The 26,635-nt window shown below is 39.4% G+C and overlaps 1 protein-coding gene across 2 annotated transcripts in view; it reads right to left on the bottom strand.

Annotated features, from left to right (window-relative positions):
• Positions 1-26,635, bottom strand: part of celsr3 (cadherin, EGF LAG seven-pass G-type receptor 3) — a 76,378-nt gene that overhangs the window by 30,875 nt on the left and 18,868 nt on the right. Inside the window, exons 2-12 of one of the 2 annotated variants that reach the window (XM_086069451.1) lie at positions 25,818-26,161; positions 24,903-25,191; positions 13,104-13,326; positions 9,055-9,170; positions 8,853-8,941; positions 8,563-8,577; positions 7,111-7,268; positions 4,442-4,605; positions 3,225-3,350; positions 1,521-1,690; positions 1,252-1,437 (exon numbers count right to left, since the gene is read on the bottom strand). In XM_086069451.1, the coding sequence (XP_085925577.1) occupies positions 1,252-1,437; positions 1,521-1,690; positions 3,225-3,350; positions 4,442-4,605; positions 7,111-7,268; positions 8,563-8,577; positions 8,853-8,941; positions 9,055-9,170; positions 13,104-13,326; positions 24,903-25,191; positions 25,818-26,161 (1,880 nt within the window). The remainder of the gene's footprint in view (positions 1-1,251; positions 1,438-1,520; positions 1,691-3,224; positions 3,351-4,441; positions 4,606-7,110; positions 7,269-8,562; positions 8,578-8,852; positions 8,942-9,054; positions 9,171-13,103; positions 13,327-24,902; positions 25,192-25,817; positions 26,162-26,635) is intronic. The other variant, XM_086069452.1, reaches the window with a different exon arrangement.

The raw sequence follows: 26,635 nt of genomic DNA, 5'->3' as shown, positions 1-26,635 counted from the left end.
TTTATATTTAAAAAATAATAAAAAATTAAAAATAAAAGAAAGAAAGAAAGATGAATTAAAAAATGTTTAAAATAGAATTGTCCTAACTAAGTATACTTTCATGTGTGATTGTATTACCAAGTACTGTAATCGACTTTGTGGCAGTTTAAAAGAGTAGCATTTAAAGGCAGGGCAGACAAAACAATTGCCTTGATCAAATAAAATAGAAAACAATCAAATAAGATCGATCCACAGAGGGCCAATGCTCGAATAATAACGGTCGTGAAGCAGCCGTGGATGGGAACATTAAACATCAAGCATGAAATATAAATCAATGAGTACCATTTACAGTGCTAGTCTTTGAATTGATGTTTTGCCGACAGTCTCTGCCAAACAATTTCAAAGGTAATCAGTGTCTAATTAATGGAGGCAGTGTGTCATCATGTCAAACTTCGACTGCTGCAAACATCAACACACATAGATGATTTCTGATACAACCTTTGATCATTCGTAGTGGTCTTGTTTGAAAAATCATCCTCGGAGATTTTTTTTTGAAAAAGGCTACTTTTTGGAGCAGAGCATCATCATAGACAATGTTTTTATTTCTTTACAGAGTTTGGTTATTCAATTTTGTATTATATATAGTCAATCGTTAATTTCCTTGGCTTGTACACTAAAAAACATGTTTCAGAAAGGTTCCAGGACGGGTGAATTTCAAACCCAAACTACCAATTTTCCCCTTCGGTGTGGGCCAGACAGTTTAGCAGTATGTCTACCAAAGAGCTCCGATGTTTGCTTCGTTCAGTGCATGAGAAGAGGTGACAGTTGTTGCCCTATTAGCTCCAAGTCTGTCATTCAAACAGCCTTGTGGGCGTGGCCAACATACTTTTCCTCAGCCTATCCATTGGTTAAAATATAGCCTTAAGAACTCGACCGAGCAACCAAGTGGAGCAGGAAAAAGACCTCTGTTGACCTCTGCTGAAACATAGCTAAAAATTCATAATGAATCATACATGCTATGTGATGCCAATGCAATTTAGTAATTGTTTTGGTAAGATAAATTTTAGCATTTGAATTTGGTGCAAATGCAAGGTGAGGTGACTCTTTATTTTAATCTATTTTCACTTACACCATAAGACCAACCAGAACTTGTAGCTGGAATGGATTGTGCCTTGGTGGAGGTCTGCACCATCATTTCATTATCAAGATTCAAGGCTTAGCTTTAAAATGTCAAATGAAAGTGATCATCTGTTTTGGCTTCACATCTCTTACTTGATAGAGTCCAAAGTCCAGGCGAAGTGTGGCGACATAGCGAGTTTCCCGGCCACTGCGAACGTCCCGTAGCTCTAGTTGGAGGTCGTGCCACCGCCCATCTGCCACCTGAACCTGATCCAGCCTCAACCTCACTGGTCTGGTAGAACCCCGGGTCACGGAGAACACTAGCTGACCATTTGTCACCTGGAATTGAATGGAACATATCAGCAAAAATGATCGGCGAGCCAAGAAAACATGAAACAACTTTGAAAGACTTGTTTCCTAACCTGGAATAGCAAGCTGGTGTACTGGCCGGCCTGGGCCTGAAGCAGCGTCCCATCTCGGGCTCTGGTGCGGAACACTAAGCCCAGGTACCAGGGTGTGGAGATGGTCACGTCGTTCTTTAGATCCCACCAGAGGGCGCTGTTTCCCAGGAAGCGATGGGGGTGTGGCATTACTGCAGAAAGGATGAGAAAGAATCATGCATGGATGGTTACGGATGGTCCGGATGACGATAATGATGATGAGTCATCAGGTGAGTCATTGGACTTGAGGAGAAATATGATGCAATTCAACATTACTGTGTGTGTGTGTTTGGAATAATCGCAGAAGCGCGGGAATAATACAGTACATGTATTAATGATTGTCCGGGCAGTCAGGGAGGGTCAGCATAGAGTAAATACGAAACAAGCCAACACTTGCAAAAACGATGATACTATAATTTGAATGCCAGGCCAGTAGTTGGCGATAGCACGGCACTCAAACGCAACATTGTTATTGTTATTTGTTACGTAAATAAAGACTTCGAGACAAAGATTAATTTGACAAACAAGCGTTTTTAACCTTTAGACAGAAACTAAAAATGACACTTTCTAAAACAGTAACTTACATGGAAGGTCATCACCAGTGTTGCCACAGTTACCTTAAGAAAGTAATCTAATTACTGATGACTTGATTTGAAAAAGTAACTAAGATAGATTACAACATGCTTTGGTAACTTGACTTAACATGACGACTGGTTTTGACAATACTTTATTGGAAGTTTAGGATTAAAGATTTTATTAAAATTAAATAATGAAAGCCTTTTTGACTTAATATAAATAATTGTTTTTATATTAAAAAACAGTCTTTCAGGAGTCCACTGACTGACTTTTGATGTGACATATTTAACTACATTATCACTATAACCTAATTATGTGTATGTATGTTTTAGAATAGAATAGAGATATTTTATTGTCATTGCGTGAGCAGCTACAAGGAAATTGGGAGCAACTCCAGGTTGTGTTTCAAAAATGAAAAATAGAAAATCTAATTAAAAACAATCGATATGAAAGCTACACTAAATAATACTAAATTATACAGTGGGAAAATGTGGTACCCTTGGCAACGTCAGTTGAAAGAACCACTTTTCTAAAACTTTTTAAAATCCTTTTTTTACTGTAAATGCCCCAGAATTTGACTTAGAATGCCATGAAATTTGTTGTACAGTATGTAATGACACGATACAACAAATTTGTCCACATGTGTACATTAAAAAAGCCACCTAACGTTTATCAAACAGCTTGTTACAGTATTCAAACAGTTGCATTTACCATTTGTCAATGTATTCTTTACTTCTTTACTTATAAACACATTTTGCTAACCCTGATCATATTTTCCAGCCTGCCTTCTGCCCCCACTCCGCCCCTGCTCATCCTTGTAACAGCTTTTCATGTTCTGCTCAGAATCCCTTGTGGTCTCTTCACTGCTCTGATGTATTCCACCCTCGAGCTCAACCATCAGCCTCAATTTTCTTTTGGTAGAAAGTAACAATTTTTCAATGATCCGTTTATTAATAAATTCACCAATGCTGCACCTATTTGACCTTTTGCTCATCCCACTAAAAAGCCTGCTTTAAAAAAAAAAGCCCACTGATAACCAATTCTAATAGATTTTATACTGTGAATTACATCGCAAAATGGATTAAATATGAAAGTGAAATGGGCTCTCACCATGGCTGCAGTCTTTCCCTCCGTACCCAAGAGGACAGTCACAGGAGAACGTCTCCCAGCTTACCCGGCAGGTTCCTCCGTTCTGACAGGGATTGGACTTGCAGAAGGGAAGTTTGGCGCTGCAGCCTATTATAGACATAGGTAAACATCATATGTTATTAGAAAACACTATCTATCTATCTATCTATCTATCTATCTATTTATCTATCTATCTATCTATCTATCTATCTATCTATCTATCTATCTATCTATCTATCTATCTATCTATCTATCTATCTATCTATCTATCTATCTATCTATCTATCTATCTATCTATCTATCTATCTATCTATCTATCTATCTATCCTGGTCATAATCAATTTGGCATCATTAGGAGTCGGACTATGATTAAAAAAATGTTGATGACACATACTGTAGAGACAAGAAAATCTAAGGGCTGTATTTTCATAGACGGCGCATGCAGAACTGCTGGCGTATCCTGATTTTCAAGAAGGCGGAAGCCTCGCTGTGCCTGTTTGGGAATTTGGCAGACTGTTCTGCGCCAAGCTGGGTGTTCTAACATAGCAAGGGTGTATTCTGTGTTGTTTGACATGCACACAAAGCATCTGACAATTTGGTGGCAGAAAGTCATAATAACTGCTCACCATTTGGGACCACGTCTAAATCCAGTGTAGTAGGTACAATGCTGGTCTAAAAGGGTTTTGGTGAATTTGATCAGTGCACTTGCAGACATGTTCTGATCTCTGCGGACATTGTTGTGGATGTCATTGTATTTCATTCATAAATATGAGAATAGCAGTCATTGAACCCCCTGAATCATTTTAGAAATCGATTCAATGAATGTTTTAATCTTATTTTCAATATTAAAGTTTTTAAATCATCCCCCTGGCCAGTATACAGCTTTTGGTGGGGTGAAGTGAATACATGAACAATTGGTGTTGGGGCTAGATACATGAAGTCTATGGACATATTTATTTAATTCAACATCTCCTTCTGTACAGTATTAATGATTTAATGACTTGCTTACATTGTCGGTTGCCGCATTGGCCACTGCCGCGCGAATTTTCTTGATGTTTCTTGTAGCATTTAAATGTGTTGATTGGAGGCAAATTGGCTGAGTTCACACCCGCAAAGCCAAAAACTGCCCTTTTTTTAAATACACCATGTGTGAAAATAGCTGTCGCTAAAGTTAGCTATGGTTGAATAGTATCGCTAACCTGGCAGTGTTCCATTGTTAGCAATAAACCCGGCCAGGTCCAGCGGCTTGTTGTCAATGTGCAGCTCCTTCATACAGCCGATAAACTCCCTGGCGCCAAATGGGAAGTTGTCCGGAACGTTGGGAACCCCACCCAGGAACAATGGACCAGTCAGGTCAAGAGATCTAAGAAATAAGGAGATATGGAGTAAAGGTGATGTGTAAAAATATATATTTTTTGGATACATCCATTGTCAGATAGTAATAAGAAAGGACAGGAGATAGGGATTAAACAAATCCATTCAATATCTTGTCGGAGAAATAACAGTGGCAGCATAAGCAAAGCTTTTGGGGCAAAATCAAAAGATAATGGTGGTCTCTAAAAAAAAAAAAAAAAAACCTCAGAGAAAGAGAAATTGAAAGAGGAGACAGAAAATAAGACAAGGAGATATATGAAGGAACAAGAGATTGAATATGAGCGACATTAAACATCAAGTGGATTATAAGGCAGGCGGGGGGGGGACAAAGCGGTGAAACAAACACAGAATATAAATTACTAGGGAGAAATCAACAAAATAATAATAATCATAATAATCATAATAAATATGATAAAAGAACGACAGGAGGCAGCTGGGGACACAGATGAATAAACAGAGATTAAGTGTGAGTTACAGCAAATATCAAGAGAGTACAAGTGTAGAGGTGGATGAAAAGACAGAAGGTGAACAGAGAGAGTGTGGGGGGAAAAGAAGATGTCACGTTACAAAAAAATGCGACATTCGTGCGCTGTCGCTGCTGCAACCTTGCCCTCCAGTGTGAGTTTTCCCCCTTTATTTTCTTTTGAACGCTGGCTTTTGTTAAAACGCCGTAAATCAAATGCAGAAGAATGACATTAAAGCACAAACAAAAGATGTACTTTTGACAAACATTAACAACAACAAAAGCATCATTGGAAGCTAGCGGTGAGTAAAAGACGATAAGACATGCCATGGAGGAGATCTCGACAATGTTTCTTTGATCCTTTTGGCTTTTCTTCATGCTTACGTGACGCAGCCAATGTGATTACAGCAGACATTTTTTTAAGCGTCGGTGGCGTAGTGTTTAGCTTTCGCATATCTGGCCCACAGTCGAAAGGTTCTGGGTTTGAATCTCGGCCCCAACCCTCCTGCGCGGAATTTGTATGTTCTCCCCATTTTTGCGTGGATTTTCTCTGGGATCTTTGGCTTCCTGCCATGTTCCAAAAAACATGCATGTTGTTATGTTGAATGAAGTCTATAAATTGTCAAGGTGTAAATGTGGCTGCTTAGTACAATATGGTGAAGCTGCCAATAAGACAGTAAAAAGTAGTGGTTTGTGAATATGAAAGAGTGACATGCATGAAGTGAGTCTAAGCAGTCTTACACTGATTTTATGTTCAGGTTGAGTACATGTTGTACAATTTTTACACTTGAAAAGGTCAGAATGTTTCTCAACTTTTTGGGCTCTATTTTCGTAGACAGAGCACTCGTGTAAAAATCTTCATTTTCATGCCGGAGCAAGTCTCAGTTACTTTGTTTGTTCATTTTGCAAACCGTGCTGCGCCATGCTGGCCGTTCGAGCAATTCGATTAACGTGAACTAGATTTGAGATCAGCTCAGAGTAGGTCTAAATTGTGGTGCATGTAGTGTGACAGATTCTGCGCTCTGATGATACTGTATGTGTGGTGGATGCCATCATATTTCATTCATGAATATGACAATGTGCATCAAACCCTCTGAATCATTGTAGAAATCAATTCATTGAACACAACATAATATCATCATTTATACTATATTTATTAAAACACCCCCCTGGGTCGTGGCATAGCTATAAAAGTACTTTGTGCGTTTAAATCTTCTGCATGGACTCCAGCGAGTCTATTTCAGCTGTGTTTACTCCCACAACGGTGCAAAGACCCTTTTCCCATCTACGAAAATACCAAAAGAAAGAAATCTCATCAATGTGCATAGTTAGACTGCACTTGGTGCTAGACTTGCACTGGGCAAGAAAATAGCGTTCAATGTCTTCTGGAGCTGACTTGTCTAGTTCAAGGTCACAGTGGGTTGGAGCCTATCCCAGCTGACTCTGGGGAAAGGCGGACTAAACCCTGGACCGGTCGCCAGTCAGTTGCAGGGCACATAAAGGAAAACACACGCATTCATCACATTCACCACATCACTGAATTGGAAATGAAGCCAGTCAGGCTAATGTACCCCCACAACTATTTGTAAGGTATTTCCATTATTTGTCATGGGGAACTTCAAATGTGTTTTGGGCATATTTGTGGAAAATACTTCATTAATGATAATAATATTGTGCTCAAACGCTTCATACAATTCCCTGCAAATTTCTGGTGACAACACAATGGCCCTTTAGGGTGTTTTATTAAAGATAGGAGAGCGATATGAGCAGGCATTGCTGAAAGAAATGAAGATGAAGTATGAAACGGGTAATAAGATCATTAGAGAGATACAGCTAATCACCAGGGAGCATGCAGTCAACTGGTGAACTGTCGGGTCTCATGAAAGGCGAATTAATATCCTCATTTCAAGCTCTTTTCGTTCTGGGAGCAGGAGTACATGATTTAAAAAATTAAAAACACATGCATATATCTGATATTGGCCCAGTAAGTGTAAACATAACATTCTCGTATGAAAAAAAAGACACACTCACTTCTTGCTGCTGGTCTGCTTGCCCTGAGCAGCACAGCTGTAATTTCCGAGCTGCGTGCCAAAGCGGAGTGACAAGGCTGTATCGCAGTCGTCAATGCTCACTACTGCAATCTTCTCATCTGAGGGACCCTGAGCCTCGCCACCCATGCTGCGCCTGGGCTGAACACACAAAGGAGAAAAATTTAAAGACTGAAGGGGATTTATTTATTTATTTTTAAACTTTGTTGTACAACACAATACACAGACCACATTAAATAATTAAATGATCAACTAGAAATGCATAGCCTTTGTTGACTACTGTGTATCCCACTGGATATTGTCTGAAACTTTGCATGCATGCAAGTGGATGGACTGCAGCATTTCCGCAATAGAGTCGAACAGTTCGCGATATACTCTATCAAGGATGACTGGACAGTTAAATTGTACATCCAAATTCAAGACACAAGTGTGAACCATAATAAAATAAAATAAAAAATAATGTTTAATTACCTAAAATAAGATGGTTGCCACAATTGCTATTGGTAGTGCGTGTTGCTACTGTAGCTAATTGCCATTTAAGCAAGTTGGCAAGTTATTGGGTCAACACAAGTAGGTGGTCATGTACTGTAGCTAGTTAGCTCCATGGCTAATTGCTACCTGTGCTAGCTGATACTGGTGACAATGTAGCTGGTCGCCTCCATTGTGTGTTGCTAATTGCTATAGCTCATCTATTTGTCAGTATAGATAGAATAGCTACTTGTCACTGTGGCTAGTTGCTAACAGTGATAGCATATTGTCATCTTCTCATTAAAATAATGGCCAAAGTCATAATTTGACAAGTTTTTTTTAATTATTATTAAAATTTGTAATAAATATAATATAATCAGTCATTTGTTCTATTTTTCATGTTTTCTGGAAAAAAATGATACAAATATTATTATTATTATTATTATAGGAATTGTGTGTTTGAATGTTGCAAAGTTGCTCAAGCTCATCTCTACTTTCATCAATTTTCCAGTTGAAAATTATTAAAATAGTGGGAAGTTGTCAAAACGAAATAAAACATTAACAGTAACAAACAACAACAACAATGATGGAGGACTAGAGCATGCTGTATTTACTTCTCAGATGTGGAAGCTACATTTTAGTTCTGTTATCCCTTCCACTAACCACATATAGCAATTAATGTATAGTAGAAATTGCAAAAATGTAAGAGCATACCATTTTGGTTCACACACGTATAGAGAGCATGTTTCAAATAAAACTGTGACCTGTGATCTGCACTTAAAAGTCTTACTCTTAGTCCAACATGTAGCCTACCAGTGGGATACATTTCTCATATCTCATAGCAGGGAAAGAGGAAAAGAGTTATTGGTCAGGCAAGACACGGTAAACTGATAGTTCACACACAATCTGCAGGGTAAGAAAGGAAGACAGACAGCATGTATATGGACTTTGCCACAGTCATACTCACATAGCGTAAAGCTGGCTGAGGAAAATAAAAAGAACAAAAGAAAATTAAAGATGATGTGCATTCATTCTGCACGGCCAGCATGACAAGCAAACACCCACGCGATGGTATAAACGTTTGTTGACATGAAATCTTAAAATCAACTCTGCAGACGCCAGAAAAGCAACTCAAATTCGGAAGAAAGCCAAATAATATGAAGTCATTATGCAATTAAATGTGAAGCGTGAATGAGAACAATAAAGTAGCATAATTGTTCAACGAAATACTGTATAAAGATTTTGTGATAAACTCACCTTGTTGTAATAGTGGATGTGAACTGTGTGCCATTCCCCATCACTCACACCTCCAGGCAGGAAAGGACTCACCTGGGTGGACGATTCACCTGCAGGTATTGTGCAAAAAGTTAAAGATAACACCTCGCACTTGTCTTTTCTTTGTGTTCAATATGGAGTGCTCGGTGTTTGTACTAAGTCTGAATCCAACTGACGAACATACCTGTGGAATATTTGAGCACCACTTGTCCCTCTTGGATCTCCAAAGCCATAAAGTCGTGCTTCTCGTTGAAGCGTCCATTGTAGAACAGAAGACCGTTGCTCTCAAGTGTTGCAAAACTACAAAAGACATACACGTAGAAACATAGTATTTCAGCTTTGGGTAGCATATGCTAGTAAACCTGACTAGTTGTCACTAGCACAAAATCAGATGTTCAGATGACGTTCCAGGAAAATGACAGTCATAAAGTTTGAAAACGTGACTAGGCAATTATTTTACGAGTGTGACGATATGAAAGTATTCTGGCCAACAGCACAAAAACAGCCTGGATTCAATGTGTATAACTCTCTTTTTCAAAATGTTTGCTGCTCTCCTTCACTGTCTCCTTTCTCATTGCAAGAATTCAAAACAGATCCATTTTGCCTTGTTATTCTGATATTATTTTTTATTATGATCTTTCAAGGAGAAATTCAATTTGCTTTGTGTTTACACTGCTCAATCATTTTGTTGCACACCGCACACTATTTGTAGGCATGCAAGAAGGGATGTCAGAGTAATAGACTTGTCCGAGCATCTCTCCAACAACGAGCTGCAATTCATCAATCAAACAGTGAGCCCCACCCCCCGTCAATTTGGAAGCGCTTACGAATGAGCTACTGCCACCACTAATGTAGCTGAACAAGTTTATACAGTATATCCGTCTTCTATATGCCGCTTATCCTCACTTGGGTGGTGAGTGGGCTGGAGAAGAGGAATACACCCTGTGGTGTGCAAAACAGGGGGTGGATGGGGAGGGCAACTGGGAATCCACCTGAGGGGCGCATCCACAGCATCCGCCCTCCAGTCAACAATCATTTATGGAGGGTCATCAAATGTTAGGAAGGGGCATCCGTCTCGGACAGAAGGCAAGGCAGGGCTTGCAAGGAAGCTTTATTTATATGTCACGTCTCGTCGTTTATATGAAGTTGTCAGTTTTTAGTCCTGTCTTTCATGTTGTTTCAGAAGCTTGACTTCCTGTCCTTGTGTCTCCTCGTCATGGTAATGGTCTCCTCCTGCATCTCGTCGTGTCCTCTTTTCAGCTCACCTTGTATCCTGCCTTGTCAGGGAGACTTCTGTGTTGTAAGCTTGACCGTTCTTTCATATTACCAAGAGTCCATGCTTTGTTTTTTTTTTGTTTTTTTGCTTCTTGCGCTTGCTTAGTTAGTTCTTGCCTCCTGTTTTTGCTGTGATCTGTTGTTGCTTCTTTTGTTGTTGTTCTTTTTTTTTTTTTTTTATATCCTGTGATTTTAAGTTGTTACTTTTATTGTACTGTATTAGTTTTTTTCCCAGCTTTGGTGTGATTACAAAAACAGTTGAAGACAAAAAAAAGTTGTGAATTGCAGTGATTTTGTTTTGTTTTGTTGCTATTTTATGCTCTCTTTTGAAAACTTAATAAATTCAAAGTCATTTTTTTTGCTGACTCCGAATGTTGCTTTAGGGAAATACAGCACACACACAAAGTAACCCAATGTGCATTACATGGGTAAAAGTACAATACTAAAAAAAAAGAAAATAATTTAAGGCATTTAAAAACAAAGTGCAGAAATAAAACATAGATTACTAAAAGAATGCAGTGCAAGAAAAATGTATTTAAAAATGCTTTAAAATGCTTGTGAGTTTAAAAAAAAGCATCATTTTAAACCTGGACTTAACTTTCCCACCAATGGTATTATAGTTAATAAAAAAAACAATGAAAGAACTATAATTAAAACTGACGAAGCATTTTCATTAATCAAATACAATTAAAAATTGAGTGTTTTTTAAGAAAGAAAGAAAGATAAAAAGAAAGAAAATTTAACAAACTACATTTTCTCATTATAAAACCAACTAAGCTGTAATTATAGTGAAAGTTTCCTGCGTTTTTGATATGTGTAAAATAATTTCAAATGTGAGTTTTGGGGATTTATTTAAAATCTACACAGGGTAAATTCTGTAGAGTAAATTTTACTCTAAACTGAGTCAATAGAGTACAATTTACACTTGGAAGAGAGTAAAAACAAAAAGTCACTCAAAGGTTGAGGAACAAACTAACAACTTCAGGTTGAGAGACAGTCTATACTCCCTGAGCCACGCAGCTCTTGCTATGTGTTAGTATATCGCTCGTGTCAGCTGGAATCTTCCTAACTCCAAGGCCCAATTTTTTGGGGGGGGTTTCCTCATGGAGATAAGCAAACAGTAGGAGTGGCATAGCTCAATTTGTTCCTCAACCCTTGAGTGACTTTACATTTTTTCCCCAATGCTTTATTTTACTCTCTTCCAAGTGTAAATTTGACTCTAAAACGAAGTCTATTTGGTCCTATTCTAAATAGAGTAAAATTTACTCTACAGAATTTACTGTGTACTTATTTCAGTATTAGTGTTCGGCCATACAGACAAGGAAGGTTGAACAGTTGTTTGGGAATTGTCCTTTACTTTACTACCACAATAATTATTGTGACCTTCTTTTTCTTTTCTTTTTTTTGTAATTCATTTGTAATTCAACAAATTCTCTCTCACACTCTCACTCACATAATCGATGAATGATCTGAAATTCTTGTAAATGAGTGAATAAGGAAGACAATAAGAATGTCTTAAAATCGTGCAAATATTGCTTTATGTATCTATTGTTTGCATTTCTCCGCAGTCAGTGCAGCAGTACTGCACCATGCTTGCCAGCATTATGCAGAGCTATCAAGTTTCTGCTAACCAACCAGCAGTTGCGCAGTAGCCAGCTAAAGCTCAGACAGATAGGAAAGGTTGTAGAAAACACTATACTGTGTGCCCAATATGTCTATTACTAGTGCATGATGTCATTGGACGACATTACGTAAATAAGTTGTACAAATTTAGCATGAAAACATGTTTTAGTTCACATTTGTCTATCCTGATGGCGAAACATATTGATGTACTCGCCCTTAGACTCTCTCGACTAATGTTTGCTCAGCACACACTCTCCTCCTCCAGCTGGGCTGTACACACAAACAAATCTAGTTGCATGCTGCAGCCCCAGGGAACACGGCATATTTACCCACTATCTGTCTTTAGGCCCCGTGGCAATGACAAATCGTGTACCTCTGAGGGTGACTGATGAAGAAGGGGATACAAAATTGTTGGGGTAGGGGTGGGGGACTTGAGAAAGAGTTCTGCAATGCTGTGTTCTGCAAAATCAGGCCAAACATTCTTGCTAGAAGCAAAAAGGGTGATGAATAAAAGATGGGGATTTAGGGTAACGATGTCAGTGGAGAGTGAAGACACTCAAATCAGTCATATTTAAGTTTCACAACGTATTTGACTGTCGAGCTCATCAATATTTTCCCTAGAAATAAGGGACAAGATTTAAGATTGACTGGTGTGAAAAACTCCCATGTGTGACTATTTATGGACACCTACAGAGAAAAAATAGGCCCCTCCTTAAGGACACCGTTATAAATTCAAGATGCAAAAGAAAAGAATAGTAGAGTGGTTGAACGTATAATGTGTATTATTTGTCCAATCATAATATCCATTTGAGAGTCTTGCTCAAGGATACTTCAACATGGTCACAATGGCCTGGGGATCAAACCCACAACCTGAGGGTTGCGAGACAACCCCTCTACCACTGAGCCATGCTGCCCCCGTACACCCCACATTATGATCGATGTCGTAAATGAAAACCATAAACGTCACGAGGGTAAAGTAAGTTACTGCGATGCCCCACAAAGAAAGAATAAGATCACCTGAAACTGAAAGAAAGACTGAGAAGGGGATCACAAAGATGAAAAAAAGACATGTTAATGAGACCTGTAGATGAACAGATGAAAGTCGAGAGAGGAGAAATCACACTGTCTACCAGAGTATGTGATGGAGACAAGTGAAAGGGAAAGCTCGTGGCATCGATCTACGAGATGGATATGAAATAAAAAGACTGAAACAGTGAGAGATGAGAATCAAAGAGGTGTAATTATAGATGTCTAGATGAGCAAAATTGGATTTTGAAAGATGAGAGCCCAAGGAAACACGATAGCAACAGAAAGAAGCCTTTCTTATCTACTTACGTTAAGGAGATGGAGAGGTGAAAGCGCTGTCTGAGGCCCCGGAACATGGCGAAGGTCTTCGGGGGGAAGGAGCGGGAGGTGATGGTGCAGTACGGTCGTTCGTACCCGCCGGCAGGGCACTCGCAGCGGAAGCCGCCTCCCGAGAGTTCCCGACACGTTCCGCCATTACGACACACGCCCGGCACGCAGCCGCCGTGTCGCCGGTCGAACTCACATTGGTCACCTGGGAGGAAATGCACATGGGCATCGCTTTTTATGTGAAACTGTACCATTGCACCTTTGCAACAAAAACAAGATACAAAGATGCAGTACAGTGAACGTAAATGTCTATCCATCAGAAAAATTGCTTTCACTTGAGTCTTGAGTCACATTCAAGGACAATTTGGAGAAACCTGTTTTTGGAATGCGGGGTGACACTGGAGGACCCACAGAAAACCCCAGGAAAGTAAAGGGAGAATATGCAAATTCCAAACAGAAAGTCAGCTTGGCACGGTGAGTTAATATGTTTGTCAAGCTTGCTAGCAATTATCTTGTAGCTTTCCCTTAACTGTAGACATACGTTCAGCAATTTTTCCCTATAAAGAACACAGAAGACTGTGCTTTGGGTTGGGTCATGGGATTATTGTGTAGATGTTGTCAGTGGCTATGCAGTCAATATGTCCCTTATGATGATGATGATGACGTATTTGTCACTCTTTCTTTTTGCTGTTGATATGTCCCTGACAATAACGATGGTGTCAGTTGCTATGCAGTTGTTATATCCCTTCTGATGATATTTGTATTTGCTATGCAATGATGTTGTATTTGTCGCTCTTTTTTGTAGTTGCTATGCAGTTGCTATGTCCCTGACGATAATGATGGTTTAAGTTGCTATGCAGTTATAATGTCCTGATGAAATTTGTAGTTGCTATGCAGTCGCTATGCCCCTGACGATAATGATGGTGTCAGTTGCTATACAGTTGCTATGTCCCTGATGATAATGATGTTGTCAGTTGTGCAGTCGCTATGTCTCTTGTGATGATGATGTATTTATCACTCTTTATTTTGTTGAGTCACGCTTATTTTGTAGTTGCTATGCCGTTCCTGTATTGGTCACTCTTAGTTTGTTTAGTCACTCTTGTTTTGTCATATAGGCCCTAATTTTGTCATATAGAATTGTGCCTTGCCCTAGCGAGAGCTACTGAATGACACTTTTGTCAGTATGTCGAGGTTCGATGCAAGCTTTCTTCCACTTATGCTGTTCATCAATGTGTTTGAGGGTTTCCACACATCCAGCCCTGCTCTCTTAATCGAGGTTTCTAAGTCAAGGTTTCTTTGTCAAGTGTTTTTTCAGCATCTCTCTATTTTTACTTTGTGTATTTTTTATATAAAGACTCTGGGAATAAGAAATAGAATGTAAGAGTTACAATGAATCAGAGGTGGGCATTCCGTCAATATTGACGTCAATGACCGACGCCCATTTTGTTGACGATTGGCGATTGACTGGAAACTTCTGAACGGAAGTAGGCTTTTGTCCGTCAATGTAATCATCAATCTGGCAATGAACCACGATTGACGGGACGTTGATGGATGCCCACCTCAAATGACGGAAACATTGACGGATGCTCATTTTGCTGTGCAATTGACGAATGACGGATTGACGGTTCGGCTTGAAATATTGATGGATTAATGATGACGGAAGGGTGTCCAGACTGTTGACGATTGTCGAATGACGGACGCTCAAAATTCATTGACGCGCCCACCTCTGCAGTGAATATTATATACGCTAACTGAAATACAGCACAGCTTTTCACCTATTTTTGTAATAACCGTAATTAGTTATAGTATTGTTGCACTATAACCTTCAGAAAGTTTTACCTGCAAGTTTTGAGGATCTAAAAGTAGTGCAATAAACAGCACTGATTGTACCGCCATTATGCAGCATACTCATAGACTGGTGGTTTTTCTTCCCAATCAGGCAGCCAATTACACTCTCCTTTTTATGCAAATGTCTCCTTCATTATGGAGCACAGCAGCAGGATGCCGATTCCGTAAGGAGGTGTAAGAGCTTCTTTTGTAGAGGACTGACCTTTATAGGAGATCAAATGTAGCAAACACGGGATATTATGGAAAAACATGGCAAATGTAATGGGCAATATGACCTCCAAAAAGGAGCAATTGGGTTAGACGTTTTTTAATAGCACAACAAATTACCATATCTGATTAGATTCGATAAAGATCGAGTGCCTCCGTTTGAGAAAACCGTATAAAACAACCTCATCTTACAAAATGACTGACAATGTTGGATTTCGATATATTTAAAGAAAAATAAATGTCACCCTTATTTTTATGTACCGTATGTACCATACGTAATGTAGCAGCAACCACCACCCATTGTACAGCATTGTAGCCAATTTTGCAAGTAAAAATTCCAACAGGGTGTCCTCATTCGAGTGTCGCATTTTGGAAAGTTTGGGCTTCACGGTTAGGTGCAAACTAGCCTAAGTATTAGATTTATGAATGTTCAGTACGGATCACAAACTTGGTAAGACATGACTATTTAATTCAAAGTAGTTGAATTTTCGATGAGTGTTTATGACACCCTCAGCGTTGCTATAGTTTAATGGCCATGCGCTTGGAAGTTGCACACAGACAAACAGACTGATGAAAACAGTCTCCATGGTGGAGGCAACAAATCAAAATAGAGTTTTATCTGCCAGTACGTCTCCAGACACCCATGAAAAGAAACACCCACGCAAGTCCTCTATCACCACACACAGAATGAAGCACATCGATGTTCAGTTTCCGCCTTTCCTAGAGCACTTTTGGACACAAATATATTCTGACACAGCAGCTGCTCACACTCACACTTTACCCTTGGCAAAAAAAAAAAAAAAGAGCAAACAGGCCTCCAGATAGATTGCTCCTTAAGGACTCTCTTTAGAACCTGACGACGGCCTTTCAAACGTGCACACTACGCAAGATGGCAAGGAGAAAGGCATTCTCATTACATACATAAGCAATGTATATCTAATGGTGTTATTAGTATTTCTCTTATTTGCACACACACACAAACACACACAATCACAAAGAATCATCGCCCTTGCCCTCGAGGCTGTCAGGTTTGATCGTGTAACTGTCTCTGTTGGCACTTTGTTTGTGCTGCTTTTAGCAGGAGCCCACTGGCAAGAAGCCCCTCCCATGCACATTTGTAAGTCAATAGAAACCTTCGCCTTTCCTCATGATAGTTTGGATGAAAATATCATCAGACACAAAAGACATTGAGACAAACAACAGCCACACATGTTTAGAGGGCAAGTAAGGACCCCAACACACACACACACCCACGCACACATTCTTCCCTCCAAGTGGTTCTAACCTGCATAGAGACTGTCTGCAGAGGAATCTGTTTGGAGCATTTGTGAGTGTTTTCAGGCATTGTAATTACATCATTGTTTTAACATTGCTTTTGTTTTAAGTAGATATCAAGTATGTTGTATACTGTATATGGTTGGATCTGATGACAAGTGGTCTTTGAGTTATGCTTGTGGTTTCTCCCACCACCACTTTGCTTTCATGACCACTTTTGATTTATTTTTTTAAGTCTTCACCATCGTCCTACCCTCATCATCGCTCCCACAAGGATGACCATTTTGTCTGGTGAATGTGTTCTCACACACTACCAAACCCCCATGAGGAAGGAAGGACAGGTGAACACACGCCGCAAAGGTCTTGAGACAAAAACGGAATGATTGTCATCTTAGCACGTCTTCCAGTACTGCTGTCACGCTCTCCACAACACAAACATAAAAGTGCGTCCGCACAAGGCAACCTTTTAAACAAGGACACACTTTTGCTTGTCTTGCTTTTGTCTCTTGGACCATTTTTATTCACAGACTCATTAATATTAAAATAAACAAATAGACATTAATACTCATGAATCATGCGTGTGGCGAGACATAACACACCTGCAAATACACGCACGTGCATAAGTCAAATACAGAGTCTGGTTCATTTTGCACACACAGTTGGGAATAGGTGGAAAGGCAGAGGCTGGGAAGAAATTGTAGAATGAATAGAAAAAAAAGAAAACATACACACGCCCCAATTAGAAGAAGTAAAGAACAACACTTTCATTCTCAGTACTTTAGTCAAAAAACATTCACATGTCAATGATACAATATTGATGATCTCAAAGCACTTGTTCCCCCAAATTGGAATAATTACACATGCATCTTTTTGCATCCATAGATTTGAATTGTATTCTATTCAACATTTGGCCGCAAAATTATTCAATTTAACACGGCAAATGTAAGGATTAACCACATTTACAAGCGCTTAGTGACATGGACTGTATGTTCATGCCAATTTATCTTTAACCCAAAAAGTTGGTTCAAATGAATAACCCACAAAACAACCCAAAATGTGGTTAATTTGTGGGTTATTAAATTAATTTTAACTTTTTGGCTTAAATAATTAAAAAAATGGGGTTGGTTAATTTTTCAGTCAACTCAATTGGGTTATTCAATTTACCCAACAAGTTGGGACAAATGAATAACTGAAAAAACAACCCAACAGATCGGGTTGCTATTGTTTAATTTGACCCAACATTTTGGATTAAATAACTCAAAAAGTTGGGTCGGTTCGTTTTTGACCAAATTCAATTGGGTTATTCAATTTACCCAACAAGTTGAGTGAACAAATAACCAACAAAAGCCAAAAAATAGGTCGCTTTGTGAATTATTAATTTAAATACTCAAAAAGTTGGGTCGGCCCATTATTTTAACCTGATTTGGGTTATTATTATTAGGTTATAAGAAATGATTTAAATAGAAGCCAAATGTTAACATAGCTGAAGAATGCACGCCATCTGAAAAAAAAGTGTATTACAGGATGATAATGAAAGCTTAAAAGTCAAAAGCTGTTATAAGTAGGCTAAGTAATGTATTCTTTTAGTTTTGCTGTCGCACTGTAAATCAAGTGTTGAAGTATCCGTTTATATCGTGGATTGTGAATACAATTTTGAGAAGTTGGGAAATATTGTACTTCGACCTGAATCATCATTTAATTGTTTCAGTTTTGTTTTTGTTCCACTTTGCCTGCCTCCAGTCTGTTGCTTCAGCCTCCCTTTCCTCACCTGTGTTCCCTCTAGATCTTTATCCATCTTGCCTCATCTTTAGTTCCTCATCCCTTCTTCCTCCTCCATTCTTGGCTTAATGTATTCACACCATTCCTTCATTCATGCAGATGTTTTATTCATCAAAGCCACTATATTCTTCAAGCACCCCTCGGCATCTTAGTTTGCTCCGCCTCGCCTCCCACCGCCTGGTCGCTCCCTCCTCTTTCTCCCGACCACATGGTACATCCCTGGAGGCCACTACACTCCATGCAGCATCCCTCTCTCCTTCCTCTTGTCTTCCCTCTGTAGGTCTCGCTGCCTGTTTAAATCGACCCTCTCTTTCTCATTCTCTCTCTCTTGTAGCCCCTCAAGAAATGCATAATGAACCCCAAATCTCCCAATTTGCTTAATCTGGGACTTTTTCGCATAAATAAACAATATTTGCTGTCATCGTTTAAGTCTCGACAAGGACTAGCTGTATGGTGAAAGGCAGTTTCCATTTGCCGGGTTGGGTGACTTGACAACAGCTGTTCAAAGGGAAAATGAATCGTTTTATCTCTTTTGAAATATTTATCTTTTTTATTTCATCTCATACTTTGATTGATCCTTTTTTTAGTCCTCCCAATGAACTGTGGATTTAACCGCAATGTGTCCACTTGCTGCATTGTCTGGGTTTGAAACTTACAATTACGATAAGTCTTTTAACTACCACTTGCAGATGATTTAGCAGCAAACAGTCAACAGTAAACAATATATCACAATTTAATAACAAGTGGAACAACAGACTAAGTACTGGGAAGGAAATTTTGACTTGAAAGACACTAAACATCATGAAATTCTAACTGGCTTTGTGCATGACATCACATGAGCCTTCAACATATCTCACTCATTTTCACATCAGCGGCCATAAAATGATTAAATCTGCATGTTTTGATTTTCTCTGGATTTTTTTTATATACTTATTATAAATGGGCCAGCCTCAATAGCTGGTTGTTAAGAGAAGAAGAATGTGGAAAAAAATGATGAAAATAAATAGGACACAATTGTGAGTGGTCTCTCAGTGACAAAACTTTGGCGGGGGAGAGCATTTTCTGAGACAGTGTATCTGCAGTAGGACACAAACACCGGCAGACACGTGTCCACCAAGCTGGGCATGCCGTCGCAGTAAAAATGAGTGTCATTGGAGATGCACCTGGCAGAGTGACACTATGGTGGTAGAAAGTTCTTCTGATCTAAACTTACATGTCTAAGGGCTGGCGCAGGGTACACAGTACATTTCGTAGAGTTATTTTACTCTAAAAAGACTATTTAGTCCCTCTCTAAAAAGAGTGAACTTTTAAACTTGGAAGAGAGTAAAATACCTTCTTTTTTTTTTCTTTTTCTTTTTTAAACAACAATAAAATGTTCAAGGGTTGAGGAACGATCCCACAACCTTCAGCATGGAAGACAGCAACTCTACCACTTGAGCTACGCTAGAGTTATTGTTAGCTAACATGTTGCTGATATGTCCCAAAGGACACTAAAAATGGAGGTATACGAGGATTCCACCTGACACCTGCGATATGTTAACACCTCGTAGGAGTGGCATGGGTCAGTGGTTCGGTTGGCTGCCTCCCAACCTGAAGGTTCTGTGATTGTTCATCAACTGCGGAGTTTTTGGGTTTGTTTGTTGAATATTTTACTCTCTTGCGAGTAAAGGTTTACTCTAGTTAGACTGGGACAGAGTAGCCTATAGTCTTTTTCAGAGTAAAATTTACTCTACAGAATTGACTGTGTCGACTTCTGCTCTAACAAGATTTTAGTGAATTTGATTGGGGCACAGGCATACTAAGCTCCATAGATGAGTGTATTATTGTTATGGTTGTTATTATTAACATTACTACTACAACTACAACACTATTATTATTATATTTTCCAAATCAACCCACTTACTGGTAGAACTACGGGGGGCAGATGGGCAGATGTTTTGGACCCCATATGCCCACTTCGCCCATGTTGAGACTGTCCGTGCATGACACATTTAAAGATAGGGAGATGAGCTGTTTTACATGCCATGATTCTACAATGGTGCAGATATCCCTCTCTTGCTGGCCTGTGCTTGTTTGTGAAATGACCAACACTGGGTCTAACACACCTCTGGGCAGAGTTACACCACACGCCACAGGCCATTTATGCCATTCCAGAAAATAGAACCCTTGCGGCCCAATGTGATTGTCCAGCTTGATCATATATGCTGTTACTTGTTAAGAAATTTGTGTGCAGTTGGTCTTTGAATGTCTTTATTAAAAGTATGGCCTAGCCAAATGATGTTGTGGCTTTTTCAGTTTATTTACAAAAATGTTGAAATAACATTCCTAAAATCAGAAATGTCAAACTCACATACAAAAAAAAAAAAGTGCTCTATAGTACGTACTCTCACACTCGAGAGACAGACGATGGCCCCTTTTTAGACACGCAGGCCCCTCCCCTAAACCAATTAATCCTAAAAATAACCGTTTTTACCCAAACCACATTTTCATAGTCAGCAATATTAGCAATTAGAGAAATAGACAACCATTCAACCTGGCACATCACTGCATTCTATAACTGCTCAGGGACAGTAACAGCATATTTTTTACTGAAAAACCCGGCATTTCGCCGTGACGTAATGATGACATCACACGCAGTGGAGACTTGTGAATGGAGGGTGGATACTGGAGAAACGTTTGTGGAACATGACTGAGGACTATGGCGCGGAAGATGGTTGAGCAATAATGATGATGTGTGCTGATGAGTGCCCTGAGACATTCAAAGCGTCTTGTGCTTGTACTTCCCATCCCTCCGGTCTTTGCATGCAGTAGTTTTCCCTTTTGAAAGATCGTTTCAAATATCCTCCCTTCATCAGCTACCACCTTGCTTTGTTCCAAACAAAGCACTCTTCCATCCAGTTGTAAATTGTGGGATTGTACTACATGCTTCAATTTCACCAAAACATACTGCACTAGATGTATGCTGCTCTTTATTTCCACTATGCAAACACTTGAAACAATCGACTAGCTTCATAACACACCAAACAATTGAGAAAATACATTTATTCTCTCTCCTCTGTCAGATGGATTACATTTCTCACTTTAACACGCACATCAGCCAAAACGAATCTCATCTTTTCCTATACTGTATTTCCTTGCCGTCTCTCTTTAGCTTTGCCTCAGCTACTCTGTGTATGAAATAGAGCCTGCTGCACAACCACCACGAGATTTCAATTCTATTTGCGTCTTCTCTCGCTCGCCTCACAAAGTAATTTAGTCTGCATCCCTGTTTGTGTCTCGTCTCCTCTTTGCAGCTCAAAGCACTCCCTTAAAAGGTGCATTTACCGCGTTATGTATCACCATCTTAAGTGTCAAATTAGATCATTATCCTTCATCCTTGTATCTTTTTCATGGCATTAGAGTTATTAAATGTTTGGGATCCACATTCACACTACAGTTTGGCTAAATATTCAGATGAGTTCAGCAGAATCACACAAATGTACCAGTACATCTGAGCCGAGCCAGGACCATAAAGTTTTGTTTTTTTTCTTTCTCAAGAGGTGTCTTAATTTTTGTTCGTAGAGTATACCTTTTGAATGTCTGATCTACTTTAGGGACATTCAATCATTTTTAAGGATAACAAATACAATTTCAATGCCGGCATGTCCTCATTTGGATTTGAGCTAAAGGGAATCTCAGCAGACTTTGAGCAAGATGCAGAGGACTGCACGAGTCGGCATCAATTGTACGGCGTAGAAAAACAAACAGTTACACTCGCATTTACACAATTTAGAATCCTCAATTCACTGATTTTGGAACGTGGAAATAAACTGCAGTAGTCGTTTACAACCCAAGCAGGCATGCAAACGCCACAGAGAAGGGTGTGATGGGATATTCGAACCATGATTTTGAAGTAGATGTGCTGGCCACGCGCTCCACCGTGTATATTGCGCAATGCATTTACAGTGAGTGAATTGAATTTGCTGAGGATGGTGTTTGTACTTTATAAAAAGGCCATTCATTTTTGCCATTAAGTTGTTTGCTAAGAATAATAAAGATATGCTGTGTGGTAATAATAAATGCAAAACTAAGCACATTGAATTGGGGGGAAATCAATTAGTCCCTGATTATTCACGCCGCAACCCAACTCTTTACGCCCACACACACCAACACCCCAAGACTCCTTTGGATTTATTTCACTTACTTGAAAACATTCGCAACCCATTTTCGCCTACAGTGCTTCCTCCATAAATATATCCTTCTCTCCAAATTTTTTCATATCTTTGATCTCGTGTGTTCCCTCATCTGTCCCATCTATCACTTTATTTTACACCTCTATACGGGCACCATCCACAGTCTTGGGCCGCCCTAGTTTTGAAAAGAAAAATGACCTTGAGCAAATCGCAAACATGAATGTTTCCTTGTTGGGTTGGTCAGTGACATGTCCGACACTTTTTTTTTCTCCTTTTTTTTGCATTTGGTAGCCATGTTGCTCAGATTCAGATATGCCAGCCAGATTTCCTCAGATCAGGTTCTAATCTTTTATTTTTATTTTTATTTTTTTATGTGGGATCTTATGTAGAATAAGGATGAAAGGTTTTATCCATGTGTAGAACTTCTTTGGGATCCAAAAAGAACAAAATGTACAAATTGCAGGGGCCAAGTGCCTTGTATGATGTGGCAGGTGACAAAATAATTGAAGAAAAATGAAAAAGTGCAAAGTAAAAGGATTCCGTCACAATTCACAAGAATATATAGCAATCCAAGTGAATTAAAAGAAGTACAATGGATATTTGCATAATTGAAGGCTCATAATCCTGGTTAAAACAAAAAGTATAATAGAGCATAATATAGTTCAATGTTCATGGTTTGCGTATTAAAGAACCTCAAATACAGTTGGAGTTACAAAATTAGAGCATAAAAAAAACAATATTTTTTCGCAGTATAATGTTCATATCTATTGTTGTATGGTACGTGGCATACAAGACATAGTGTATATAATGTATATGAGTATAAATAACCCCCAATTTTACTTCCTTTATTTCTGATGGAAAATATCCAACTTTGGAGCATTTTCAAACTTCTTCAGCTCATAATGGAGAGTTCCAACCACATTTACATGTCCAGACAAAAACATAAATGTTTTCTCTTTTTTCCCCTAACCCTTCCCTTGATTATCCTTGTAAGGTATAAAACAGTAATAGGTGTGCCCTGAATTTTCTTTATCATTTGGTGGGATGAATTTATTTGATCAGTCACCCACATAGCTTCTCTTGGCTGCCTCACTGATATCATGTCTTTCCAACCAATTGTGCTCAGTTTTCATTCTATTCTCTCTCTGACTCTTCCTGAATGTCTCGGTGGGAGTTTGAAACTACTTTTCCTCTCTGATGTGGCGCTGCACGGCACCATTTCAATTCAAACACAAAAGGAAGTCAAAAACAAAAAAAGAAACAGCAGTTTATAGACTAAAGCAAAGCAGAAGGATAAAGAAGTCATGCTGTGCATTTTTTGTGTGTGTAAATGACAAAGTAACAGGTAGATGACTGCAAAGGAGAAATTCTCCCACGACGCAATGGTGCTTGTTTCATGTTGTCAGGCTCAACATGACAAAAGAGGGAAAACACCGCAGATCAAAAACAATGTCAATGCGGGACGCCAACAAAAGAGACAGTTGGCTTCAGCTCACATAAGCTCGTTCCAACAATAAACAAAACATATTTTATCCGAGGCCACCATTTCATTTATTTGGAGGTGATCCGGATTTGAAATTCATGAGTGGCCTAACACACTTTTATCAGTCTTAGATCTGGACCAGCTCCAGAGTAATTATATGAAAATGAAAAACCATAATAATTATACAGCATGGCCGTCATAAGCAGCTCCAATGTGTGAATCTTCCCTGTGCGGAAAAACACTCCAGAGCTTCTACTTCTTCTACCAACCCACCCAGGCTATGCTCTTACCCTGACAATTAATCAGTTTAAAACAGTTTATTGAATAGCTTCCATATTGAGTTGCCGTTTAAGAAGCTGCAGCATAATAAAGTGCTTAAAGCAGAAGTCAACCCCCCCCCCCCCTCTAAATTTCCTGACAATAATATATTATATGCAGCCCCACTAGTTTAAATACGAAATTCTGGTTCATATTGCGTTAGTGGAATATGTCAAGCAGCAAAATACAGCATTTTTTATCTATAACAGGAGGCGGCCATTTTGCCACTTGCTGTCGAATAAAAATGACATCACAGTTGCTCAGGTCTCAGGTAACAACCAATCACAACTCAGCTTCAGAAAACAGGTGAGCTGTGATTGGTCATTGACTGAGCCCTGAGCTGTGATGTCGTCTTTAGTCGACAGCAAGTGACACACACACTCGCACGCACGCACGCACGCACGCACGCACGCACATACACATACTCACCCACATACAAAATAATTTAAAAATAATAATAATAATTTTAAAAAAAAGAGAGAGCAATGATGATGACATTACCGAATGAACAATACTGAGCTCTTAAAAAAAAAGAAAAAAAGAAGCAGGTCACAAAATGGCCGCCCCCTGAGATGGATAAAAAGGGCTGGATTTTGCCGCATAACTCATATTCCACAAATGTAACATTAATCAGAATGCCATGTAAGTTTGACTTCCTCTTTAATTCTGTTTATACAAATAGAATGCATGACAACTCACCAGTGTAGTCCTCACGGCAGATGCACGTGTACCCTCCCTCTTTGCGGGCGCACACGCCTCCGTTCAGGCACGGGTTAGAGTAGCAAAGATTGATCTCCGTCTCGCAGTAGTCACCGGTGAAGCCCACGGGGCAGCGGCAGCGCAGGCCGGCAATGGGGTGAATGGGTCGGAACAGGATGGATGGTGAGGAGATGAAGGGGGCGGAGCTATTGAAACGCAGCACGGAGATGCACTTCATGTAGTTCTGACACGGCTCACGTAGACACACGTTGTCGTCGAATGGAAGGACCTGAAGGGCCAGAAAGTGTCAAAGACAGAAAGAAAGAAATTGATCACAGCATGTCAAGGCATCTTCAGATATTATGTAGATATGCCCCTACGCGGCCATGGGCAGTATAGAGCCTTTCCATTGCGAAAGCTTGCCAGAATTTTTCCTTGACTTCTGTTCAAAACTGGTTATCCATCATCAAAATAATTATCAAATGCAGGGGCAATAATGTCATATGACAGAATAACAAGATTGTTAAAAGCTGCCACTCTATTTTGAATATTCACCTAAAGGAAGAAAAACAATGAATAGGTTGATGAAAATATGCTTGATGCACAACAGCATTAGAGTGAATGCTCATCCCATATTTTCTTCATTATTTTCTGATAAATGCACGTCTCTCAGTATATAATATTGTTATATGGACTGTATTGTTTTAGACACACAATAGTACACGCGCACTGTCGTAGCCTATGCATTCTAACGTAAATCGGTTGCATTCAAATAGCGCCTTTGTTCCTTCAAGGTTAAACATCTTTTATGCTCGTCTCAATCATACGTTCCATTAGGGTTTACGTTTCCACTGGAACAAAAGTAAACATACAACAGAAGCAACCAGGTTTGGAGTATCTTGCAAGGTTACGAACCTCCATCTGTGTGAGCGAGGTCAGCCGCGGCCTGTTCAGGTACAGTTGCTCCTCCAACGCCTCGGAAGGAAAGAAGTGTCCGCCAGGTAGCGCCGCGGAGAAGCTCACGTTCAGGATCCCTCCCGGCACCGCGTCCATGTCCGGCTGGATGTTGAAGATGAAAACATCTTCGACGGGCACCGAGAGAATCGCCGACACGCCCTCCAGGAAGTGACCAAGCTGCGGTGAGAGGAAGTGCTCCTGGGACATGTTCTGCAAGCGGACGGTGACGCTGCTGCCCAACATGTCCTCGGTAATGATGAGGACACGAAGGACACAGTGCGCAGAAATGCTGTGAACACCATCTGTAAGCAAAAGAAGAAAAAGAAGAAAAAGAAAATGAATTAAAATGTTGGAAGGAATGAAAATGTAGAACTGGTAATTACTGCAACGTGCAACATGGTTTACAAATAGGCTATGTCACAAAAATGACAAAACAAACAATAACAACAATATTACGATAAGATGGTGCTAGCAGGGCCTTAGCAGAATTTGACGGGTCAAATACACCACAAAGAAGTAGGAATGTTCGCTCATAGATAATCACAAGGTATCCTTCACACTCTGAAAAGAAAAATGTTGTACCAATTCAAGATTTAACAGAATTGTTGACCAACTTAATAAAATTGCTTCAAGTGGTCACACACAAATGAATTGAATTGAAAGTTAATCCAAAGTGAGTATATTAAGTTTATAATAATAATGCATCGGATTTATATAGCGCTTTTCTATCTAATACTCAGAGACGCTTTACAATGGAACGGATACATTATTCATGC

This window comes from Leptonotus elevatus, chromosome 2 (assembly GCF_054856555.1).
Source record: "Leptonotus elevatus isolate MCC_2025b chromosome 2, RoL_Lele_1.0, whole genome shotgun sequence".
Classification (NCBI taxonomy): domain Eukaryota; kingdom Metazoa; phylum Chordata; class Actinopteri; order Syngnathiformes; family Syngnathidae; genus Leptonotus; species Leptonotus elevatus.
The sequence above is the reverse complement of the archived record's forward strand: the minus strand, read 5'-3'. Positions and strand labels throughout refer to the sequence as shown.